Here is a 25,890-nt window from a genome sequence, read left to right on the forward strand (position 1 = left end):
ACACAACAAACACAGACACAGAAGACACACAACAAACACAGACACAGAAGACACACAACAAACACAGACACAGAAGACACACAACAAACAAAGACACAGAAGACACACAACAAACACAGACACAGAAGACACACAACAAACACAGACACAGAAGACACACAACAAACACAGACACAGAAGACACACAACAAACAAAGACACAGAAGACACACAACAAACACAGACACAGAAGACACAAAACAAACACAGACACAGAAGACACACAACAAACACAGACACAGAAGACACACAACACAAACACAGACACAGAAGACACAATAAACACAGACATAGAAGACACACAACACAAACACAGACACAGAAGACACTCAACAAACACAGACACAGAAGACACACAACAAACACAGACACAGAAGACACACAACAGACACAGACACAGAAGACACACAACAAACACAGACACAGAAGACACACAACAAACACAGACACAGAAGACACACAACAAACAAAGACACAGAAGACACACAACAAACACAGACACAGAAGACACACAACAAACACAGACACAGAAGACACACAACAAACACAGACACAGAAGACACACAACAAACACAGACACAGAAGACACACAACAAACACAGACACAGAAGACACAAAACAAACACAGACACAGAAGACACACAACAAACACAGACACAGAAGACACACAACACAAACACAGACACAGAAGACACAATAAACACAGACATAGAAGACACACAACAAACACAGACACAGAAGACACACAACACACACAAACACAGACACAGAAGACACACAACACAAACACAGACACAGAAGACACACAACAAACACAGACACAGAAGACACACAACAAACACAGACACAGAAGACACAACACAAACACAGACACAGAAGACACAACACAAACACAGACACAGAGGACACAACACAAACACAGACACAGAAGACACACAACACAAACACAGACACAGAAGACACACAACAAACACAGACACAGAAGACACACAACAAACACAGACACAGAAGACACACAACAAACACAGACACAGAAGACACACAACACAAACACAGACACAGAGGACACAACACAAACACAGACACAGAAGACACACAACACAAACACAGACACAGAAGACACACAACAAACACAGACACAGAGGACACAACACAAACACAGACACAGAAGACACACAACACAAACACAGACACAGAAGACACACAACAAACACAGACACAGAGGACACAACACAAACACAGACACAGAAGACACACAACACAAACACAGACATAGAAGACACACAACAAACACAGACACAGAAGACACACAACAAACACAGACACAGAAGACACACAACAAACACAGACACAGAAGACACACAACAAACACAGACACAGAAGACACACAACACAAACGCAGACACAGAAGACACACAACAAACACAGACACAGAAGACACACAACAAACAAAGACACAGAGGACACAACACAAACACAGACACAGAAGACACACAACACAAACACAGACATAGAAGACACACAACAAACACAGACACAGAAGACACACAACAAACACAGACACAGAAGACACACAACACAAACGCAGACACAGAAGACACACAACAAACACAGACACAGAAGACACACAACAAACAAAGACACAGAGGACACAACACAAACACAGACACAGAAGACACACAACACAAACACAGACATACACAACAAACACAGACATACACAACAAACACAGACATACACAACAAACACAGACATACACAACAAACACAGACACAGAAGACACACAACACAAACACAGACACAGAGGACACAACACAAACACAGACACAGAAGACACACAACACAAACACAGACACAGAGGACACAACACAAACACAGACACAGAAGACACACAACAAACACAGACACAGAGGACACACAACAAACACAGACACAGAAGACACACAACAAACACAGACACAGAAGACACACAACACAAACACAGACACAGAGGACACAACACAAACACAGACACAGAAGACACAACAAACACAGACACAGAGGACACACAACAAACACAGACACAGAAGACATACACAACAAACACAGACATACACAACAAACACAGACATACACAACAAACACAGACATACACAACAAACACAGACATACACAACAAACACAGACATACACAACAAACACAGACATACACAACAAACACAGACATACACAACAAACACAGACACAGAAGACACACAACACAAACACAGACACAGAGGACACAACACAAACACAGACACAGAAGACACACAACACAAACACAGACACAGAGGACACAACACAAACACAGACACAGAAGACACAACAAACACAGACACAGAGGACACACAACAAACACAGACACAGAAGACACACAACAAACACAGACACAGAAGACACACAACACAAACACAGACACAGAGGACACAACACAAACACAGACACAGAAGACACAACAAACACAGACACAGAGGACACACAACAAACACAGACACAGAAGACACACAACAAACACAGACACAGAAGACACACAACAAACTCAGACACAGAAGACACACAACAAACACAGACACAGAAGACACACAACAAACACAGACACAGAAGACACACAACAAACACAGACACAGAAGACACACAACAAACAAAGACACAGAGGACACAACACAAACACAGACACAGAAGACACACAACACAAACACAGACACAGAAGACACAACAAACACAGACACAGAGGACACACAACAAACACAGACACAAGACACACAACAAACAGACACAGAAGACACACAACAAACACAGACACAGAAGACACACAACAAACACAGACACAGAAGACACACAACAAACACAGACACAGAAGACACATAACAAACAGACACAGAAGACACACAACAAACACAGACACAGAAGACACACAACAAACAGAGACACAGAAGACACACAACAAACACAGACACAAGACACACAACAAACAGACACAGAAGACACACAACAAACACAGACACAGAAGACACACAACAAACACAGACACAGAAGACACACAACAAACACAGACACAGAAGACACACAACACAAACACAGACACAGAAGACACACAACAAACACAGACACAGAAGACACACAACAAACAGACACAAGACACAACACAACTCACCGTGTATTAGATAACCTAGTGGACAGGTCTGAGATGCCCAGGTTTCATTCCTAACCTCCAGAGCGTTCTTGATGCGTGTAAGCTCTCCCACACTCCCTGTAACCACAATAACATGCGTTACTACGCCTAATTATGCGTTATCGTGCGTTATGCATTACTAGAGTATGTCACATATATTGAAGGTATGTTACACACCCACATAGACCTCCGACCAATCAACTAGCAGTTGAGAATATAACAAGAGGATCCCACCTGTTATACTGACAGCTGGGTTCACCCACCTGTTATACTGACAGCTGGGTTCACCCACCTGTTATACTGACAGCTGGGTTCACCCACCTGTTATACTGACAGCTGGGTTCACCCACCTGTTATACTGACAGCTGGGTTCACCCACCTGTTATACTGACAGCTGGGTTCACCCGTCTCTTATACTGACAGCTGGGTTCACCCATCTGTTATACTGACAGCTGGGTTCACCCACCTGTTATACTGACAGCTGGGTTCACCCACCTGTTATACTGACAGCTGGGTTCACCCACCTGTTATACTGACAGCTGGGTTCACCCACCTGTTATACTGACAGCTGGGTTCACCCACCTGTTATACTGACAGCTGGGTTCACCCACCTGTTATACTGACAGCTGGGTTCACCCACCTGTTATACTGACAGCTGGGTTCACCCACCTGTTATACTGACAGCTGGGTTCACCCATCTGTTATACTGACAGCTGGGTTCACCCACCTGTTATACTGACAGCTGGGTTCACCCATCTGTTATACTGATAGCTGGGTTCACCCATCTGTTATACTGACAGCTGGGTTCACCCACCTGTTATACTGACAGCTGGGTTCACCCACCTGTTATACTGACAGCTGGGTTCACCCACCTGTTATACTGACAGCTGGGTTCACCCACCTGTTATACTGACAGCTGGGTTCACCCACCTGTTATACTGACAGCTGGGTTCACCCACCTGTTATACTGACAGCTGGGTTCACCCACCTGTTATACTGACAGCTGGGTTCACCCACCTGTTATACTGACAGCTGGGTTCACCCAGCTGTCAGTATAGGTTACGTAGCTGTTTTTATGTGTACCTTAATAACTTACTAAATGATGTCTGGGACAAGTGGAACAACACTGGCAGACTGACCTGCAAGATGTCTGGGACAAGTGGAACAACAATGGCAGACTGACCTGCAAGATGTCTGGGACAAGTGGAACAACACTGGCAGACTGACCTGCAAGATGTCTGGGACAAGTGGAACAACACTGGCAGACTGACCTGCAAGATGTCTGGGGCAAGTGGAACAACACTGGCAGACTGACCTGCAAGATGTCTGGGAAAAGTGGAACAACACTGGCAGACTGACCTGCAAGATGTCTGGGACAAGTGGAACAACACTGGCAGACTGACCTGCAAGATGTCTGGGACAAGTGGAACAACACTGGCAGACTGACCTGCAAGATGTCTGGGACAAGTAGAACAGCACTGGCAGACTGACCTGCAAGATGTCTGGGACAAGTGGAACAACACTGGCAGACTGACCTGCAAGATGTCTGGGACAAGTGGAACAACACAAGCAGACTGACCTGCAAGATGTTTGGGACAAGTGGAACAACACTGGCAGACTGACCTGCAAGATGTTTGGGACAAATGGAACAACACTGGCAGACTGATCTGCAAGATGTCTTTGACAAGTGGAACACTGGCAGACTGGCCTGCAAGATGTCTGGGACAAATGGAACAACACTGGCAGACTGACCTGCAAGATGTCTGGGACAAGTGGAACAACACTGGCAGACTGACCTGCAAGATGTCTGGGACAAGTGGAACAACACTGGCAGACTGACCTGCAAGGTGTCTGGGACAAGTGGAACAACACTGGCAGACTGACCTGCAAGATGTCTGGGACAAGTGGAACACTTTCAGACTGACCTGCAAGATGTCTGGGGCAAGTGGAACAACACTGGTAGACTGACCTGCAAGATGTTTGGGACAAGTGGAACAACACTGGCAGACTGATCTGCAAGATGTCTGGGACAAGTGGAACAACACTGGCAGACTGGTCTGCAAGATGTCTGGGACAAATGGAACAACACTGGCAGACTGACCTGCAAGATGTCTGGGACAAGTGGAACAACACTGGCAGACTGACCTGCAAGATGTCTGGGACAAGTGGAACAACACTGGCAGACTGACCTGCAAGGTGTCTGGGACAAGTGGAACAACACTGACAGACTGACCTGCAAGATGTCTGGGACAAGTGGAACAACACTGGCAGACTGACCTGCAAGATGTCTGGGACAAGTGGAACAACACTGGCAGACTGACCTGCAAGATGTCTGGGACAAGTGGAACAACACTGGCAGACTGACCTGCAAGATGTCTGGGACAAGTGGAACAACACTGGCAGACTGACCTGCAAGATGTCTGGGACAAGTGGAACAACACTGGCAGACTGACCTGCAAGATGTCTGGGACAAGTGGAACAACACTGGCAGACTGACCTGCAAGATGTCTGGGACAAGTGGAACAACACTGGCAGACTGACCTGCAAGATGTCTGGGACAAGTGGAACAACACTGGCAGACTGACCTGCAAGATGTCTGGGACAAGTGGAACAACACTGGCAGACTGACCTGCAAGATGTCTGGGACAAGTGGAACAACACTGGCAGACTGACCTGCAAGATGTCTGGGGCAAGTGGAACAACACTGGCAGACTGACCTGCAAGATGTTTGGGACAAGTGGAACAACACTGGCAGACTGACCTGCAAGATGTCTGGGACAAGTGGAACAACACTGGCAGACTGACCTGCAAGATGTCTGGGACAAGTGGAACAACACTGGCAGACTGACCTGCAAGATGTCTGGGACAAGTGGAACAACACTGGCAGACTGACCTGCAAGATGTCTGGGACAAGTGGAACAACAATGGCAGACTGACCTGCAAGATGTCTGGGACAAGTGGAACAACACTGGCAGACTGACCTGCAAGATGTCTGGGACAAGTGGAACAACACTGGCAGACTGACCTGCAAGATGTCTGGGACAAGTGGAACAACACTGGCAGACTGACCTGCAAGATGTCTGGGACAAGTGGAACAACACTGGCAGACTGACCTGCAAGATGTCTGGGACAAGTGGAACAACACTGGCAGACTGACCTGCAAGATGTCTGGGACAAGTGGAACAACACTGGCAGACTGACCTGCAAGATGTCTGGGACAAGTGGAACAACACTGGCAGACTGACCTGCAAGATGTCTGGGACAAGTGGAACAACACTGGCAGACTGACCTGCAAGATGTCTGGGACAAGTGGAACAACACTGGCAGACTGACCTGCAAGATGTCTGGGACAAGTGGAACAACACTGGCAGACTGACCTGCAAGATGTCTGGGACAAGTGGAACAACACTGGCAGACTGACCTGCAAGATGTCTGGGACAAGTGGAGCAACACTGGTAGACTGACCTGCAAGATGTCTGGGACAAGTGGAACAACACTGACAGACTGACCTGCAAGATGTCTGGGACAAGTGGAACAACACTGGCAGACTGACCTGCAAGATGTCTGGGACAAGTGGAACAACACTGGCAGACTGACCTGCAAGATGTCTGGGACAAGTGGAACAACACTGGCAGACTGACCTGCAAGATGTCTGGGACAAGTGGAACAACACTGGCAGACTGACCTGCAAGATGTCTGGGACAAGTGGAACAACACTGACAGACTGACCTGCAAGATGTCTGGGACAAGTGGAACAACACTGGCAGACTGACCTGCAAGATGTCTGGGACAAGTGGAGCAACACTGGTAGACTGACCTGCAAGATGTCTGGGACAAGTGGAACAACACTGACAGACTGACCTGCAAGATGTCTGGGACAAGTGGAACAACACTGGCAGACTGACCTGCAAGATGTCTGGGACAAGTGGAACAACACTGGCAGACTGACCTGCAAGATGTCTGGGACAAGTGGAACAACACTGGCAGACTGACCTGCAAGATGTCTGGGACAAGTGGAACAACACTGGCAGACTGACCTGCAAGATGTCTGGGACAAGTGGAACAACACTGGCAGACTGACCTGCAAGATGTCTGGGACAAGTGGAACAACACTGGCAGACTTACCTACAAGTCTGGTCGTACATGGTTCTCAGTTTCTTATATGTTCATAATTACACTGGTTGATCAGACCTGATCCACCACAAAGCCTGGTCAAGGACCGGGCAGCAGCAGGGGCGTTGACCCCTGCAACATCCTACAGGTATACTCCAGGTTACATGGTTGATAATGGGTTAGATAGGCCTAGTAGGGTAGATAATGGGTTAGATAGGCCTAGCAGGGTAGATATTGGGTTAGATAGGCCTAGTAGGGTAGATAATGGGTTAGATAGGCCTAGTAGGGTAGATAATGGGTTAGACAGGCCTAGTAGTTTAGATAATGGGTTAGACAGGCCTAGTAGGGTAGATAATGGGTTAGATAGGCCTAGTAGGGTAGATAATGGGTTAGACAGGCCTAGTAGGGTAGATAATGGGTTAGACAGGCCTAGTAGGGTAGATAATAGGTTAGATAGGCCTAGTAGGGTTGATAATGGGTTAGATAGGCCTAATAGGGTAGCTAATGGGTTAGATAGGCCTAGTAGGGGAGATAATGGGTTAGACAGGCCTAGTAGGGTAGATAATGGGTTAGATAGGCCTAGTAGGGTAGATAATGGGTTAGACAGGCCTAGTAATGTAGTTAATGGGTTAGATAGGCCTAGTATGGTAGATAATGGGTTAGACAGGCCTAGTAGGGTAGATAATGGGTTAGATAGGCCTAGTAGGGTAGATAATGGGTTAGACAGGCTTAGTAGGGTAGATAATGGGTTAGATAGGCCTAATAGGGTAGATAATGGGTTAGATAGGCCTAGTAGGGTAGATAATGGGTTAGACAGGCTTAGTAGGGTAGATAATGGGTTAGACAGGCCTAGTTGGGTAGATAATGGGTTAGACAGGCCTAGTAGGGTAGATAATTGGTTAGATAGGCCTAGTAGGGAAGATAATGGGTTAGACAGGCCTGGTAGGGTAGATAATGGGTTAGGCAGGCCTAGTAATGTAGTTAATGGGTTAGATAGGCCTAGTATGGTAGATAATGGGTTAGACAGGCCTAGTAGGGTAGATAATGGGTTAGATAGGCCTAGTAGGGTAAATAATGGGTTAGACAGGCTTAGTAGGGTAGATAATGGGTTAGATAGGCCTAATAGGGTAGATAATGGGTTAGATAGGCCTAGTAGGGTAGATAATGGGTTAGACAGGCTTAGGGTAGATAATGGGTTAGATAGGCCTAGTAGGGTAGATAATGGGTTAGATAGGCCTAGTAGGGTAGATAATGGGTTAGATAGGCCTAGTAGGGTAGATAATGGGTTAAGCAGGCCTAGTAGGGTAGATAATGGGTTAGATAGGCCTAGTAGGGTAGATAATGGGTTAGGCAGGCTTAGTTGGGTAGATAATGGGTTAGATAGGCCTAGTAGGGTACGTAATGGGTTAAGCAGGCCTAGTAGGGTAGATAATGGGTTAGATAGGCCTAGTAGGGTAGATAATGGGTTAAGCAGGCTTAGTAGGGTATATAATGGGTTAGATAGGCCTAGTAGGGTACGTAATGGGTTAAGCAGGCCTAGTAGGGTAGATAATGGGTTAGATAGGCCTAGTAGGGTAGATAATGGGTTAGACAGGCTTAGTAGGGTAGATAATGGGTTAGATAGGCCTAGTAGGGTAGATAATGGGTTAAGCAGGCCTAGTAGGGTAGATAATGGGTTAGATAGGCCTAGTAGGGTAGATAATGGGTTAGACAGGCTTAGTAGGGTAGATAATGGGTTAGATAGGCCTAGTAGGGTACGTAATGGGTTAGATAGGCCTAATAGGGTAGATAATGGGTTAGATAGGCCTAACAGTCACCTAGAATGTAGAGATTCAAACTAGATATCGTAGCAGAAGTAGACAGATGCCGTCTTGTAGATAAGGGTAGATAGATACTTAGTGAAGTAGATGTGATTGATTGAAAACTAGAGGTGTAGACAGCACTTCATAGACAGGTAGAGGTAGATATGTACTCACAGTAGCTAACATCGTAGTCGGTAGCAGTAGACTGTAGATACCGTCCTGAGGTAGATCACTTTAGACGTTACAGGCAGTAGATAACGGTAGACAGGTACCGACCTCTCCTTGTCTACTGCGAAGTGCTACCTGCCTACAGAGGTAGACAACACTACATAGAAAGGTAGAAGTAGACAGGTACTCACAGTAGATGACATCGTAGTCAGTAGAGGTGGACTGTAGATATCGTCCTGAGGTAGACCAATCTACCGCCGACAACGACTGAGTGCCGGTCAGCTTCCCACACCTGGTGTAAACAAAACCATCTTTGCTGCTCCTATATAGGTAGATTGACCCGTTCTGGGAGCCTACCGCCAGCAGTTCGCCACCTGTAAGAACGTTGAAATGTACATGTAAGATGTACTATGCCCCAAATACCCTTAAAATGAGCATTAAAATACCAAAAATAGCCAATAAATGCCCGATTTTGCACTCTGAGCCGTCGAGGGACTTTATCACTCTGTAAACATTCGTAACTGCACGAATTTGTAAATAACTCCAACACGGGCATTGAAAATGCCCGAAATACTCCGAAAACGGCATTAGAATATTCAAAATATGTAAAATAATGTTGTGTTAAGTCACTCACCTGAGGTATAAGTCACTCACCTGGGTTATAAGTCACTCACCTGAGGTATAAGCCACTCACCTGGGTTATAAGCCACTCACCTGAGTTATAAGTCACTCACCTGAGATATAAGCCACTCACCTGAGTTATAAGCCACTCACCTGAGTTATAAGCCACTCACCTGAGTTATAAGCCACTCACCTGAGTTATAAGCCACTCACCTGAGTTATAAGCCAAACACCTGAGTTATAAGCCACTCACATGGGTTATAAGCCACTCACCTGAGTTATAAGTCACTCACCTGAGTTATAAGCCACTCACCTGAGTTATAAGCCACTCACCTGAGTTATAAGCCACTCACCTGAGTTATAAGCCAATCACCTGAGTTATAAGCCACTCACCTGAGTTATAAGCCACTCACCTGAGTTATAAGCCACACACATGAGTTATAAGCCACTCACATGGGTTATAAGCCACTCACCTGAGTTATAAGCCACTCACCTGAGTTATAAGAAACTCACCTGAGTTATAAGCCGCTCAACTGGGTTATAAGCCACTCACCTGGGTTATAAGTAACTCACCTGGGTTATAAGCCACTCACCTGAGTTATAAGCCACTCACCTGGGTTATAAGTCACTCTCCTAGGTTATAAGTTACTCACCTGGGTTATAAGCCACTCACGTGGGTTATAAGCCACTCACCTGGGTTACAAGCCACTCACCTGACTTATAAGCCACTCACCTGAGTTATAAGCCACTCACCTGAGTTATAAGCCACTCAACTGGGTTATAAGCCACTCACCTGGGTTATAAGCCACTCACCTGGGTTATAAGTCACTCACCTAGGTTATAAGCCACTCACCTGGGTTATAAGTCACTCACCTGGGTTATAAGTCACTCACCTGGGTTATAAGTCACTCACCTGGGTTATAAGCCACTCACATAGGTTATAAGTCACTCACCTAGGTTATAAGTCACTCACCTGGGTTATAAGTCACTCACCTGGGTTATAAGTCACTCACCTGGGTTATAAGCCACTCACCTGGGTTATAAGCCACTCACCTAGGTTATAAGCCACTCACCTGGGTTATAAGTCACTCACCTGGGTTATAAGTCACTCACCTGGGTTATAAGCCACTCACCTGGGTTATAAGTCACTCACCTAGGTTATAAGCCACTCACCTGGGTTATAAGTCACTCACCTGGGTTATAAGTCACTCACCTGGGTTATAAGTCACTCACCTGGGTTATAAGTCACTCACCTGGGTTATAAGTCACTCACCTGGGTTATAAGCCACTCACCTGGGTTATAAGCCACTCACCTGGGTTATAAGTCACTCACCTAGGTTATAAGTCACTCACCTAGGTTATAAGCCACTCACCTGGGTTATAAGTCACTCACCTAGGTTATAAGTCACTCACCTGGGTTATAAGCCACTCACCTAGGTTATAAGTCACTCACCTGGGTTATAAGCCACTCACCAGAGTTATAAGCCACTCACCTGGGTTATAAGCCACTCACCAGAGTTATAAGCCACTCACCTGAGTTATAAGTCACTCACCAGAGTTATAAGCCACTCACCAGAGTTATAAGCCACTCACCTGGGTTATAAGCCACTCACCTGGGTTATAAGTCACTCACCTGGGTTATAAGCCACTCACCAGAGTTATAAGCCACTCACCTGGGTTATAAGCCACTCACCTGGGTTATAAGCCACTCACCTGGGATATAAGCCACTCACCTGGGTTATAAGCCACTCAACTGGGTTATGAGCCACTCACCTGGGTTATAAGTCACTCACCTGGGTTATAAGCCACTCACCTGGGTTATAAGCCACTCACCTGGGTTATAAGCCACTCACCTGGGTTATAAGTCACTCAATTGTGTTATAAGCCACTCACCTGGGTTATAAGCCACTCACCTGGGTTATAAGTCACTCACCTGGGTTATAAGTCACTCAATTGTGTTATAAGCCACTCACCTGGGTTATAAGCCACTCACCTGGGTTATAAGTCACTCACCTGGGTTATAAGTCACTCAATTGTGTTATAAGCCACTCACCTGGGTTATAAGCCACTCACCTGGGTTATAAGTCACTCAATTGTGTTATAAGCCACTCACCTGGGTTATAAGCCACTCACCTGGGTTATAAGTCACTCACCTGGGTTATAAGTCACTCAATTGTGTTATAAGCCACTCACCTGGGTTATAAGCCACTCACCTGGGTTATAAGTCACTCAATTGTGTTATAAGCCACTCACCTGGGTTATAAGTCACTCAATTGTGTTATAAGCCACTCACCTGGGTTATAAGCCACTCACCTGGGTTATAAGCCACTCACCTGGGTTATAAGTCACTCAATTGTGTTATAAGCCACTCACCTGGGTTATAAGTCACTCACCAGGGATATAAGCCACTCACCTGGGTTATAAGTCACTCAATTGTGTTATAAGCCACTCACCTGGGTTATAAGTCACTCACCTGGGTTATAAGCCACTCACCTGGGTTATAAGCCACTCACCTGGGTTATAAGTCACTCACCAGGGATATAAGCCACTCACCTGGGTTATAAGTCACTCACCTGGGTTATAAGCCACTCACCTGGGTTATAAGTCACTCACCTGGGTTATAAGTCACTCACCAGGGATATAAGCCACTCACCTGGGTTATAAGTCACTCACCTGGGTTATAAGCCACTCACCTGGGTTATAAGTCACTCACCAGGGATATAAGCCACTCACCTGGGTTATAAGTCACTCACCTGGGTTATAAGCCACTCACCTGGGTTATAAGTCACTCACCTGGGTTATAAGCCACTCACCAGGGATATAAGCCACTCACCTGGGTTATAAGTCACTCTCCTGGGTTATAAGTCACTCTCCTGGGTTATAAGTCACTCACCTGGGTTATAAGCCACTCACCTAGGTTATAAGTCACTCACCTGGGTTATAAGCCACTCCCCTGGGTTATAAGCCACTCACCTGGGTTATAAGTCACTCAATTGTGTTATAAGCCACTCATCTGGGTTATAAGCCACTCACATGGGCTATAAATCACTCACCTGGATTATAAGCCACTCACATGGGTTATAAGTCACTCACCTGGGTTATAAGCCACCCACCTAGGTTATAAGCCACTCACCTGGGTTATAATCCACTAACTTGTGTTATAAGCCACTCACCTGGGTTATAAGCCACCCACCTAGGTTATAAGCCACTCACCTGGATTATAAGCCACTCACTTGGGTTATAAGCCACTCACCTGGGTCATAAGTCACTCACCTGGGTTATAAGCCACTCACATGGGCTATAAATCACTCACCTGGGTTATAAGCCACTCACCTGGGTCATAAGTCACTCACCTGGGTTATAAGTCACCTTTGTTATAAGTCACTCACCTGGGTTATAAGCCACTCACCTGGGTTATAAGCCACTCTCCTGGGTTATACGCCACTCACCTGGGTTATAAGCCACTCACCTGGGCTATAAGTCACTCACCTGGGTTATAAGCCACTCACCTGGGCTATAAGTCACTCACCTGGGTTATAAGCCACTCACTTGGGTTATAAGCTACTCACCTGGGCTATAAGTCACTCACCTGGGTTATAAGCCACTCACTTGGGTTATAAGCTACTCACCTGGGCTATAAGTCACTCACCTGGGTTATAAGCCACTCACTTGGGTTATAAGCTACTCACCTGGGCTATAAGTCACTCACCTGGGTTATAAGCCACTCACTTGGGTTATAAGCTACTCACCTGGGTTATAAGCCACTCACTTGGGTTATAAGTCACTCACCTGGGTTATAAGCCACTCACTTGGGTTATAAGCTACTCACCTGGGTTATAAGCCACTCACTTGGGTTATAAGTCACTCACCTGGGTTATAAGCCACTCACTTGGGTTATAAGCTACTCACCTGGGCTATAAGCCACTCACCTGGGCTATAAGTCACTCACCTGGGCTATAAGTCACTCACCTGGGTTATAAGTCACTCACCTGGGCTATAAGTCACTCACCTGGGTTATAAGTCACTCACCTGGGTTATAAGTCACTCACCTGGGTTATAAGTCACTCACCTGGGCTATAAGTCACTCACCTGGGTTATAAGTCACTCACCTGGGTTATAAGTCACTCACCTGGGTTATAAGTCACTCACCTGGGTTATAAGTCACTCACCTGGGTTATAAGTCACTCACCTGGGCTATAAGTCACTCACCTGGGTTATAAGTCACTCACCTGGGTTATAAGTCACTCACCTGGGTTATAAGTCACTCACCTGGGCTATAAGCCACTCACCTGGGTTATAAGCCACTCACCTGGGTTATAAGTCACTCACCTGGGTTATAAGTCACTCACCTGGGTTATAAGCCACTCACCTGGGCTATAAGTCACTCACCTGGGCTATAAGTCACTCACCTGGGTTATAAGTCACTCAATTGTGTTATAAGCCACTCACCTGGGTTATAAGTCACTCACCTGGGTTATAAGTCACTCACCTGGGTTATAAGCCACTCACCTGGGTTATAAGCCACTCACCTGGGCTATAAGTCACTCACCTGGGTTATAAGCCACTCACATGGGCTATAAATCACTCACCTGGGTTATAAGCCACTCACCTGGGTTATAAGCCACTCACCTGGGTTATAAGTCACCTTTGTTATAAGTCACTCACCTGGGTTATAAGCCACTCACCTGGGTTATAAGCCACTCCTGGGTTATAAGCCACTCACCTGGGTTATAAGCACTCACCCGGTTTAGAAGCCACTCACCTGGGTTATAAGCGACTCATCTGGGTTATAAGCCACTCACCTGGGTTATAAGCCACTCCCCTGGGTTATAAGCCTTTCACCTGAGTTATAAGCCACTCCCTTGTGTTATAAGCCACTACCCTGGGTTATAAGCCACTCACCTGGGTTATAAGCCACTCACCTGGGTTATAAGCCACTCACCTGGGTTATAAGCCACTCACCTGGGTTATAAGCCACTCACCTGGGTTATAAGCCACTCACCTGTGTTATAAGTCACTCATATGGGTTATAAGCCACTCACCTGGGTTATAAGCCACTCACCTGGGTTATAAGCCACTCACCTGGGCTATAAGTCACTCATCTGGGTTATAAGCTACTCACCTGGGTTATAAGCCACTCACCTGGGTTATAAACCACTCACCTGAGTTATAAGTCACTCACCTGGGTTACGAGCCCCTCATCTGGGTTATAAGCCACTCACCTGAGTTACAAGCCACTCCCCTGGATTATAAGCCACTCACTTGGGTTATAAACCACTCACCTGGGTTATAAGTCACTCACCTGAGCTATAAGCCACTCACCTGGGCTATAAGCCACTCACCTGAGTTACAAGCCACTCCCCTGGGTTATAAGCCACTCACCTGGGTTATAAGTCACTCACCTGGGTTATAAGTCACTCACCTGAGCTATAAGCCACTCACCTGGGTTATAAGCCACTCACCTGGGTTATAAACCACCCACCTGGGTTATAAGCCACTCACATTAGTTAGAAGCCACTCACCTGGTTTATAAGCCACTTACCTTGGTTATAAGCTACTCACCTGGGTTATAAGCCACTCACCTGGGACATAAGCCACTCACCTGGGTTATAAGCCGCTCACCTGGGTTATAAGTCACTCATCTGGGTTATAAGACACTCACCTGGGTTATAAGCCACTCACTTGGGTTATAAGAAACTCAACTAGGTTATAAGCCACTCACCTGGGTTATAAGCCACTCACTTGTGTTATAAGCCACTCACTTGGGTTATAAGAAACTCAACTAGGTTATAAGCCACTCACCTGGGTTATAAGCCACTCACCTGTGTTATAAGCCACTCACCTGGGTTATAAGACACTCACCTGGGTTATAAGCCACTCACCTGGGTTATAAGTCACTCACCTGGGTTATAAGTCACTCACCTGGGTTATAAGCCACTCACCTGGGTTAAAAGTAACTCACCTGGGTTATAAGCCACTCACCTGAGTTATAAGCCACTCACTTGGGTTATAAGCCACTCACCGGAGTTATAAGTCACTCACGTGGGTTATAAGTCACTCACCTGGGTTATAAGCCACTCACCTGGGTTATAAGCGACTCGCCTGAGTTATAAGTCACTCACCTGAGTTATAAGCCACTCACCTGAGTTATAAGCCACTCACCTGGGTTATAAGAAACTCACCTGAGTTATAAGTCACTCACCTGGGTTATAAGCCACTCACCTGAGTTATAAGTCACTCACCTGAGTTATAAGCCACTCACCTGAGTTATAAGCCACTCACTTGGGTTATAAGAAACTCAACTAGGTTATAAGCCACTCACCTGGGTTATAAGCCACTAACCTAGGTTATAAGCCACTCACCTGGGTTATAAGCCACCTACCTGGGTTATAAGCTTCCTACCTTTGTTGTAAGCCACCTACCTTGGTTATAAGCCACTCACCTGGATTATAAGCCACTCACCTGGGTTATAAGCCACTCACCTGGGTTATAAACCACTCACCTAGGTTATAAGCCACTCACATGGGTTATAAGCCACTCCCCTGGGTTATAAGCCACCGACCTGGGTTATATGCCACTCACCTGGGTTATAAGCCACTCACCTAGGTTATAAGCCACTCACCTGGGTTATAAGCCACTCACCTAGGCTATAAGCCAATCACCTGGGTTATAAGCCACTCACCTGGGTTATAAGCCACCTACCTGGTTTATAAGCCACCTACATTTGTTGTAAGCCACCTACCTGGGTTATAAGCCACTCACCTGGGTTATAAGCCACTCACCTGGGTTATAAGCCACTCACCTGAGTTATAAGCCACTCACCTGGGTTATAAGCCACTCACCTAGGTTATAAGCCACTCACCTGAGTTATAAGCCACTCACCTGGGTTATAAGCCACTCACCTGAGTTATAAGCCACTCACCTGGGTTATAAGCCACCTACCTGGGTTATAAGCCACTTACCTGGGTTATAAGGCACATACCTGGGTTATAAGCCACTCACCTGGGTTATAAGCCACCTACCTGGGTTATAAGCCACTCACCTGGGTTATAAGCCACCTACCTGGGTTATAAGCCACTCACCTGGGTTATAAGCCACCTATCTGGGTTATAAGCCACTCACCTGTGTTATAAGCCACCTACCTGGGTTATAAGCCACTCACCTGGGTTATAAGGCACATACCTGGGTTATAAGCCACTCACCTGGGTTATAAGCCACCTACCTGGGTTATAAGCCACTCACCTGGGTTATAAGCCACCTACCTGGGTTATAAGCCACTCACCTGGGTTATAAGCCACCTACCTGGGTTATAAGCCACTCACCTGGGTTATAAGCCACCTACCTGGGTTATAAGCCACTCACCTGGGTTATAAGCCACCTACCTGGGTTATAAGCCACTCACCTGAGTTATAAGCCACTCACCTGGGTTATAAGCCACTCACCTAGGTTATAAGCCGCTCACCTGAGTTATAAGCCACTCACCTGAGTTATAAGCCACTCACCTGAGTTATAAGCCACTCACCTGAGTTATAAGATACTCACCTGGGTTATTAGGCACCTACCTGGGTTATAAGCCAGGCAGGAGAGAGGTGAGGCACAGATACGGATGGTTGTGAGGTGTTGACCAGAGTCACTGTTAATAACCACCAGGTGACCATCAACAGTGCCAACTGCTACTCTGGCACCTTGTGGGTGCACTGCTACACTCACACACTCACTCTGGGCCTGTAACAACCATAGTTAGTGTGTCAACTACACTGGTTAGTGTGGCAACCATACTGGTTATTGTGACAACCATAGTTAGTGTGTCAACTACACTGGTTAGTGTGGCAACCATACTGGTTATTGTTACAACCATAGTTAGTGTGTCAACTACACTGGTTAGTGTGGCAACCATACTGATTATTGTGACAACCATACTGGTTATTGTTACAACCATACTAGTTATTGTGTCAACCATACTGGTTATTGTGACAACCATATTGGTTATTGTTACAACCATTCTGGTTATTGTGACAACCATAGTTAGTGTGTCAGCTACACTGGTTAGTGTGGCAACCATACTGGTTATTGTTACAACCATAGTTAGTGTGTCAACTACACTGGTTAGTGTGGCAACCATACTGGTTATTGTTACAACCATTCTGGTTATTGTTACAACCATACTAGTTATTGTGTCAACCATACTGGGTATTGTGACAACCATACTGGTTATTGTTACAACCATTCTGGTTATTGTGTCAACCATACTGGTTATTGTGACAACAGTACTGGTTATTGTGACAACCATACTGGTTATTGTGACAACAGTACTGGTTATTGTGACAACCATACTGGTTATTGTGACAACCATACTGGTTATTGTGACAACCATACTGGTTATTGTGACAACAGTACTGGTTATTGTGCCAACCATACTGGTTATTGTGTCAACCATACTGGTTATTGTGACAACCATACTGGTTATTGTGACAACCATACTGGTTATTGTGACAACAGTACTGGTTATTGTGCCAACCATACTGGTTATTGTGACAACCATACTGGTTATTGTGACAACCATACTGGTTATTGTGACAACCATACTGGTTATTGTGACAACCATACTGGTTATTGTGCCAACCATACTGGTTATTGTGACAACCATACTGGTTATTGTGACAACCATACTGGTTATTGTGACAACAGTACTGGTTATTGTGACAACCATACTGGTTATTGTGCCAACCATACTGGTTATTGTGACAACCATACTGGTTATTGTGATAACCATACTGGTTATTGTGACAACCATACTGGTTACTGTGACAACCATACTGGTTATTGTGCCAACCATACTGGTTATTGTGACAACCATACTGGTTATTGTGATAACCATACTGGTTATTGTGCCAACCATACTGGTTATTGTGACAACCATACTGGTTATTGTGATAACCATACTGGTTATTGTGACAACCATACTGGTTATTGTGACAACCATACTGGTTATTGTGACAACCATACTGGTTATTGTGACAACCATACTGGTTATTGTGACAACCATACTGGTTATTGTGACAACCATACTGGTTATTGTGACAACAGTACTGGTTATTGTGCCAACCATACTGGTTATTGTGTCAACCATACTGGTTATTGTGACAACCATACTGGTTATTGTGACAACCATACTGGTTATTGTGACAACAGTACTGGTTATTGTGCCAACCATACTGGTTATTGTGACAACCATACTGGTTATTGTGACAACCATACTGGTTATTGTGACAACCATACTGGTTATTATGACAACCATACTGGTTATTGTGCCAACCATACTGGTTATTGTGACAACCATACTGGTTATTGTGACAACCATACTGGTTATTGTGACAACAGTACTGGTTATTGTGACAACCATACTGGTTATTGTGCCAACCATACTGGTTATTGTGACAACCATACTGGTTATTGTGACAACCATACTGGTTATTGTGACAACCATACTGGTTATTGTGACAACCATACTGGTTATTGTGACAACCATACTGGTTATTGTGACAACCATACTGGTTATTGTGACAACCATACTGGTTATTGTGATAACCATACTGGTTATTGTGACAACCATACTGGTTATTGTGACAACCATACTGGTTATTGTGACAACCATACTGGTTATTGTGACAACCATACTGGTTATTGTGCCAACCATACTGGTTATTGTGACAACAGTACTGGTTATTGTGCCAACCATACTGGTTATTGTGACAACCATACTGGTTATTGTGACAACCATACTGGTTATTGTGACAACCATACTGGTTATTGTGATAACCATACTGGTTATTGTGACAACCATACTGGTTACTGTGACAACCATACTGGTTATTGTGACAATCATACTGGTTATTGTGACAACCATACTGGTTATTGTGACAACCATACTGGTTACTGTGACAACCATACTGGTTATTGTGCCAACCATACTGGTTATTGTGACAACCATACTGGTTATTGTGATAACCATACTGGTTATTGTGCCAACCATACTGGTTATTGTGACAACCATACTGGTTATTGTGATAACCATACTGGTTATTGTGACAACCATACTGGTTATTGTGACAACCATACTGGTTATTGTGACAACCATACTGGTTATTGTGACAACCATACTGGTTATTGTGACAACCATACTGGTTATTGTGACAACCATACTGGTTATTGTGACAACAGTACTGGTTATTGTGCCAACCATACTGGTTATTGTGTCAACCATACTGGTTATTGTGACAACCATACTGGTTATTGTGACAACCATACTGGTTATTGTGACAACAGTACTGGTTATTGTGCCAACCATACTGGTTATTGTGACAACCATACTGGTTATTGTGACAACCATACTGGTTATTGTGACAACCATACTGGTTATTGTGACAACCATACTGGTTATTGTGACAACCATACTGGTTATTGTGACAACCATACTGGTTATTGTGACAACCATACTGGTTATTGTGACAACAGTACTGGTTATTGTGACAACCATACTGGTTATTGTGCCAACCATACTGGTTATTGTGACAACCATACTGGTTATTGTGACAACCATACTGGTTATTGTGACAACCATACTGGTTATTGTGACAACCATACTGGTTATTGTGACAACCATACTGGTTATTGTGACAACCATACTGGTTATTGTGACAACCATACTGGTTATTGTGATAACCATACTGGTTATTGTGACAACCATACTGGTTATTGTGACAACCATACTGGTTATTGTGACAACCATACTGGTTATTGTGACAACCATACTGGTTATTGTGCCAACCATACTGGTTATTGTGACAACAGTACTGGTTATTGTGCCAACCATACTGGTTATTGTGACAACCATACTGGTTATTGTGACAACCATACTGGTTATTGTGACAACCATACTGGTTATTGTGATAACCATACTGGTTATTGTGACAACCATACTGGTTACTGTGACAACCATACTGGTTATTGTGACAATCATACTGGTTATTGTGACAACCATACTGGTTATTGTGACAACCATACTGGTTATTGTGACAACCATACTGGTTATTGTGACAACCATACTGGTTATTGTGACAACCATACTGGTTATTGTGACAACCATACTGGTTATTGTGACAACCATACTGTCACTGTAACAACCATACTGTCACTGTTACAGGCATACTGACACTGCGACAATCATATTGACACTGTAACAACCATACTGACACTGTAACAACAATATTGACACTAACAACCATACTGGCACTGTAAGAACCATACTGACACTGTAAAAATTATCCTAGCACTGTAAGAACCATACTGACACTGTAACAACTATACTGGCACTGTAAGAACCATACTGGCACTGTAACAGTCATACTGGCACTGTAAGAACCATACTGACACAGTAACAACTATACTGGCACTGTAAGTACCATACTGACTCTGTAACAGCTATACTGGCACTGTAAGAACCATACTGACACTGTAACAACTATACTGGCACTGTAAGAACTATACTGACACTGTAACAGCTATACTGGCACTGTAACAACAATATTGACACTAACAGCCATACTGGCACTGGAACAACTATACTGGCACTGTAAGAACCATACTGACATTGTAACAGTCATGCTGGCACTGTAAGAACAATACTGACACTGTAACAGTCATACTGACACTATAACAACTATACTGGCACTGTAAGAACCATACTGACACTGTAACAACTATACTGGCACTATAAGAACCATACTGACACTGTAACAACTATACTGGCACTGTAAGAACCATACTGACACTGTAACAGTCATACTGGCACTGTAAGAACCATACTGACACTGTAACAGTCATACTGGCACTGTAAGAACCATACTGACACTGTAACAGTCATACTGGCACTGTTAGAACCATACTGGCACTGTGACAGTCATACTGGCACTGTAAGAACCATATTGACGCTGTAACAATCATACTGGCACTGTTAGAACCATACTGACACTGTAGCACACCTGGTCACTACACACCTGATAACTACACACCTGGTCACTACACACCTGGTCACTGCACACCTGTTCGCTACACACGTGGCCACTACACACGTGGCCACTACATGCATGGCCACTACACATATGGTCAGTACACACGTGGCCACTACACACCTGGTCACTACACGCCTGGTCGCTACACATCTGGTGAATACACTCCTGATGAATTCACTCCTCAGTACACACCTAGTCACTAAACACCTGATCAATACACACCTGGTCAGTATACACTTGTCTAGTACTCACTTGGCCATTACACATCTGTCTAGTACACACCTGGTCAATATACATCTGTCTAGTACACACCTGTTTAGTACACACCTGTCTAGTACACACCTGTTTAGTACACACCTGTCTAGTACACACATGGTCAATACACATCTGTCTAGTACATTAGAACATAAGAAGGAACACTGCAGCAGGCCTACTGGCCCGTGCGAGGCAGGTCCAAGTCTCCTACCGGCTTAAGCTAATGCCCCAACCCTGTCAGGACAGGTCACATTAACTTGGGGAAGGAACACGGCAACTGATCTAGTAGCACAAGCTAGTCAGGTCCAACTCACACCCACCCACACCCACTCATGTATTTATCTAACCTATTTTTTAAACTACACAACGTTTTAGCCTCAATAACTGTACTCGGGAGTTTGTTCCACTCATCCACAACTCTATTACCAAACCAGTGCTTTCCTATATTCTTCCTGAATCTGAATTTTTCCAACTTGAAACCATTGCTGCGAGTCCTGTCTTGGCTGGACATTTTCAGCACGCTATATACATCCCCTTTATTTATTTATTCCTGTTTTCCATTTATACACCTCAAACATATCCCCCCTAATTCTACGCCTTTCTAGAGAGTGCAGATTCAGGGCCTCAGTCTATCCTCATAGGGAAGATTTCTGATACATGGGATCAACTTTGTCATCGTCCTTTGTACGTTTTCCAGAGCATTTATATCCATTCTGTAATACTGTGACCAGAACTGAGCAGCATAGTCTAAATGAGGCCTAACCAAGGATATATAGAGTTGAAGAACAACCTGAGGACTTCTATTATTTATACTTCTAGATAAGAAGCCAAGAATTCTGTTAGCTTTATTGCGAACACTAATGCACTGTTGTCTTGGTTTTAGATTACTGCTAACCAGAACTCCTAAATCCTTTTCACAATCAGTAGTATTAAGATCTACATTATTTAGTTTATATGTCGCATGATTATTTTCCTGTCCAGTGTTTAGAGCTTTGCATTTCCACACCTGGACAGTACACACCTGTTCAGTACACACCTGTCTAGTACACACCTGGTCTAGTAGAAAGTGCAAAGGTTTGCAACAAGGCTAGTTCCAAAGCTAAGAGGAATGTCCTATGAAGAAATGTTGAGGGAAATCGATCTGACGACACTGGAGGACAGGAGGGTCAGGGAGACATGATAACGACATACAACATACTGCGTGGAATAGACAAGGTGGACACAGAAACAAGGGGTCACAATTGGAAGCTGAAGATTCAGATGAATCTAAGGGATGTTAGGAAGTATTTCTTCAGTCATAGAGTTGTTAGGAAGTGGAATAGTCTGGCAAGCGATGTAGCGGAGGTAGGAACTATACATAGTTTTAAGACGAGGTATGATAAAGCTCACGGAGCAGGGGGAGGAACAACCCAGTAGCGGTCAGTGAAGAGGCGGGGCCAGGAGCTGGGTCTCGACCCCTGCAACCACAATTAGGTGAATTAGGTGTGTACACCTGTCTAGTACACAGCTGGTCTAGTACACACCTGGTCTAGTACACACCTGTCTAGTACACACCTGGTCTAGTGCACACCTATCTAGTACAAACCTGGTCTAGTACACACCTGGTCTAGTACACACCTGTCTAGTACACACCTGGTCTAGTACACACCTATCTAGTACACACCTGGTCTTGTACACACCTGTCTAGTACACACCTGGTCTAGTTCACACCTGGTCTAGTACACACCTGTCTAGTACACACCTGTCTAGCACACACCTGGTCTAGTACACACCTATCTAGTACACACCTGGTCTTGTACACACCTGTCTAGTACACACCTAGTCTAGTACACACCTGGTCTAGTATACACCTAGTCTAGTACACACCTGATCTAGTACACACCTGATCAGCACTCACCTGTTTAGAACATACCTGGTCTAGTACACACCTGGTCTAGTACACACCTGTCTAGTACACACCTGGTCTAGTACACACCTGATCTAGTATACATCTGGTCTAGTACACACCTGGACTAGTACATACCTGCCTAGCACACACCTGCCTAGTACGCACCTGGTTTAGTACACACCTTGTCTAGTACACACCTTGTCTAGTACATACCTGGTCGGTAAACACCTGGTATAGTACACCTGGTATAGTACACCTAGTCTAGTACACCTCTGGTTTAGTACACACCTGTCTAATACACACCTGGTCTAGTATATACCTGGTCTAGTACACACCTGGTCAGTACATTCCTGGTCTTGTACACACCTTTCTAGTAGACACCTAGCCTAGTACACACCTGGTCAGTACACACGTGGTCTAGTACACAAGTGGTCTAGTGCACACCTGTCTAGTACACACCTGGTTTGGTACACACCTGGTCTAGTAAATACCTGGTCTAGTACACTAATGGTCAGTACACATCTGTCTAGTACACACCTGGCCTAGGTACACTCCTGTCTAGTTCATGTCTGGTCAGCACACACCTGGTCTAGTACACACCTGGGGTAATTCACGCCTGGTCTAGTACACACCTGATCAGTACACATCTGTCTAGTGCACATCTGGTCAATGCACACCTGGTCTCGTACACACCTGGTCTGGTGCATACCTAGTTTAGTACACACGTGTCTAGTACACAGCTGGTCTAGTACACACCTAGTTTAGTACACACCTGGTCTAGTACACACCTGATCTAGTACACACCTGTCTTGTACATTTCTGGTCAATATACACCTGTTCTAGTACACAGCTGGTCTAGTACATACCTAGTTTAAAACACACCTGGTCTAGTACACACCTGGTCTAGTACACAGCTGGTCCAGTACACAGCTAGTCTAGTACACACCTGGTCTAGTACACACCTGGTCTAGTACACACCTGGTTTACTACATACCTGGTTTAGTACACAGCTAGTCTAGTACACACCTGGTCTAGTACACAGCTGGTTTAGTACATACCTGGTTTAGTACACACCTGTCTAGTACACAGCTGGTCTAGTACATACCTGGTTTAGTACACACCTGGTCTAGTACACACTTGATCTAGTACACAGCTGGTCTAGTACACAGCTGGTCTAGTACATAGCTTGTCTAGTACACAACTGGTCTAGTACACACGTGGTCTAGTACACACCTGGTCTAGTACACACCTTGTCTAGTACACACCTGGTCTAGTACACAGCTGGTCTAGTACTGTGGAGAAATTTTCTCCAGTAGGGGGGTATCAGCCCCCTTCAGCCCCCTTCAGCCCCCTTCAGCCCCCTTCAGCCCCCTTCAGCCCCTTCAGCCCCTTCAGCCCCTTTCAGCCCTGAGGGGCCCAGCCCTCTCAGAAGGGGCAAATATCTTGTTTACTGCTACAGTGGGTAATTGATCGCAGATGCAGTACGAGTATGCGACGTGGTCAAGCGACCGCTGCTCCTTGCACCAGTGTTGCAGAGTGTAGTTTAATAAAAGACAGTTCATCTCTTACCTTAGCAAGACAATTAAGGAAAATCCTGCTCCCACTTTATTACCATAGTAAAGATAGTGGACATTGTTGTCTATGCTTAAGACAGCAAGAATCAAACATTCTGCTTTGCTTCATCGAGGAAGTGGCAAGGAAGCAAAAGTACTAGGTCAGCTTTTCCTTTGTGCTAGGGGAGTA

General features: G+C 45.0%; 1 protein-coding gene across 1 annotated transcript in view; it reads right to left on the reverse strand.

Annotated features, from left to right (window-relative positions):
* The window catches only part of DCX-EMAP (Doublecortin-domain-containing echinoderm-microtubule-associated protein), a gene marked incomplete at its 5' end in the record, with an annotated part of 107,205 nt that overhangs the window by 12,320 nt on the left and 68,995 nt on the right, over window positions 1–25,890 (reverse strand). Inside the window, 3 exons of the mRNA XM_070099472.1 lie at window positions 3,212–3,307; window positions 9,504–9,686; window positions 17,496–17,658. Coding sequence (XP_069955573.1) covers window positions 3,212–3,307; window positions 9,504–9,686; window positions 17,496–17,658 — 442 coding nt within the window. The remainder of the gene's footprint in view (window positions 1–3,211; window positions 3,308–9,503; window positions 9,687–17,495; window positions 17,659–25,890) is intronic.

This window comes from Cherax quadricarinatus, chromosome 67, assembly GCF_038502225.1.
Source record: "Cherax quadricarinatus isolate ZL_2023a chromosome 67, ASM3850222v1, whole genome shotgun sequence".
Lineage (NCBI taxonomy): Eukaryota > Metazoa > Arthropoda > Malacostraca > Decapoda > Parastacidae > Cherax > Cherax quadricarinatus.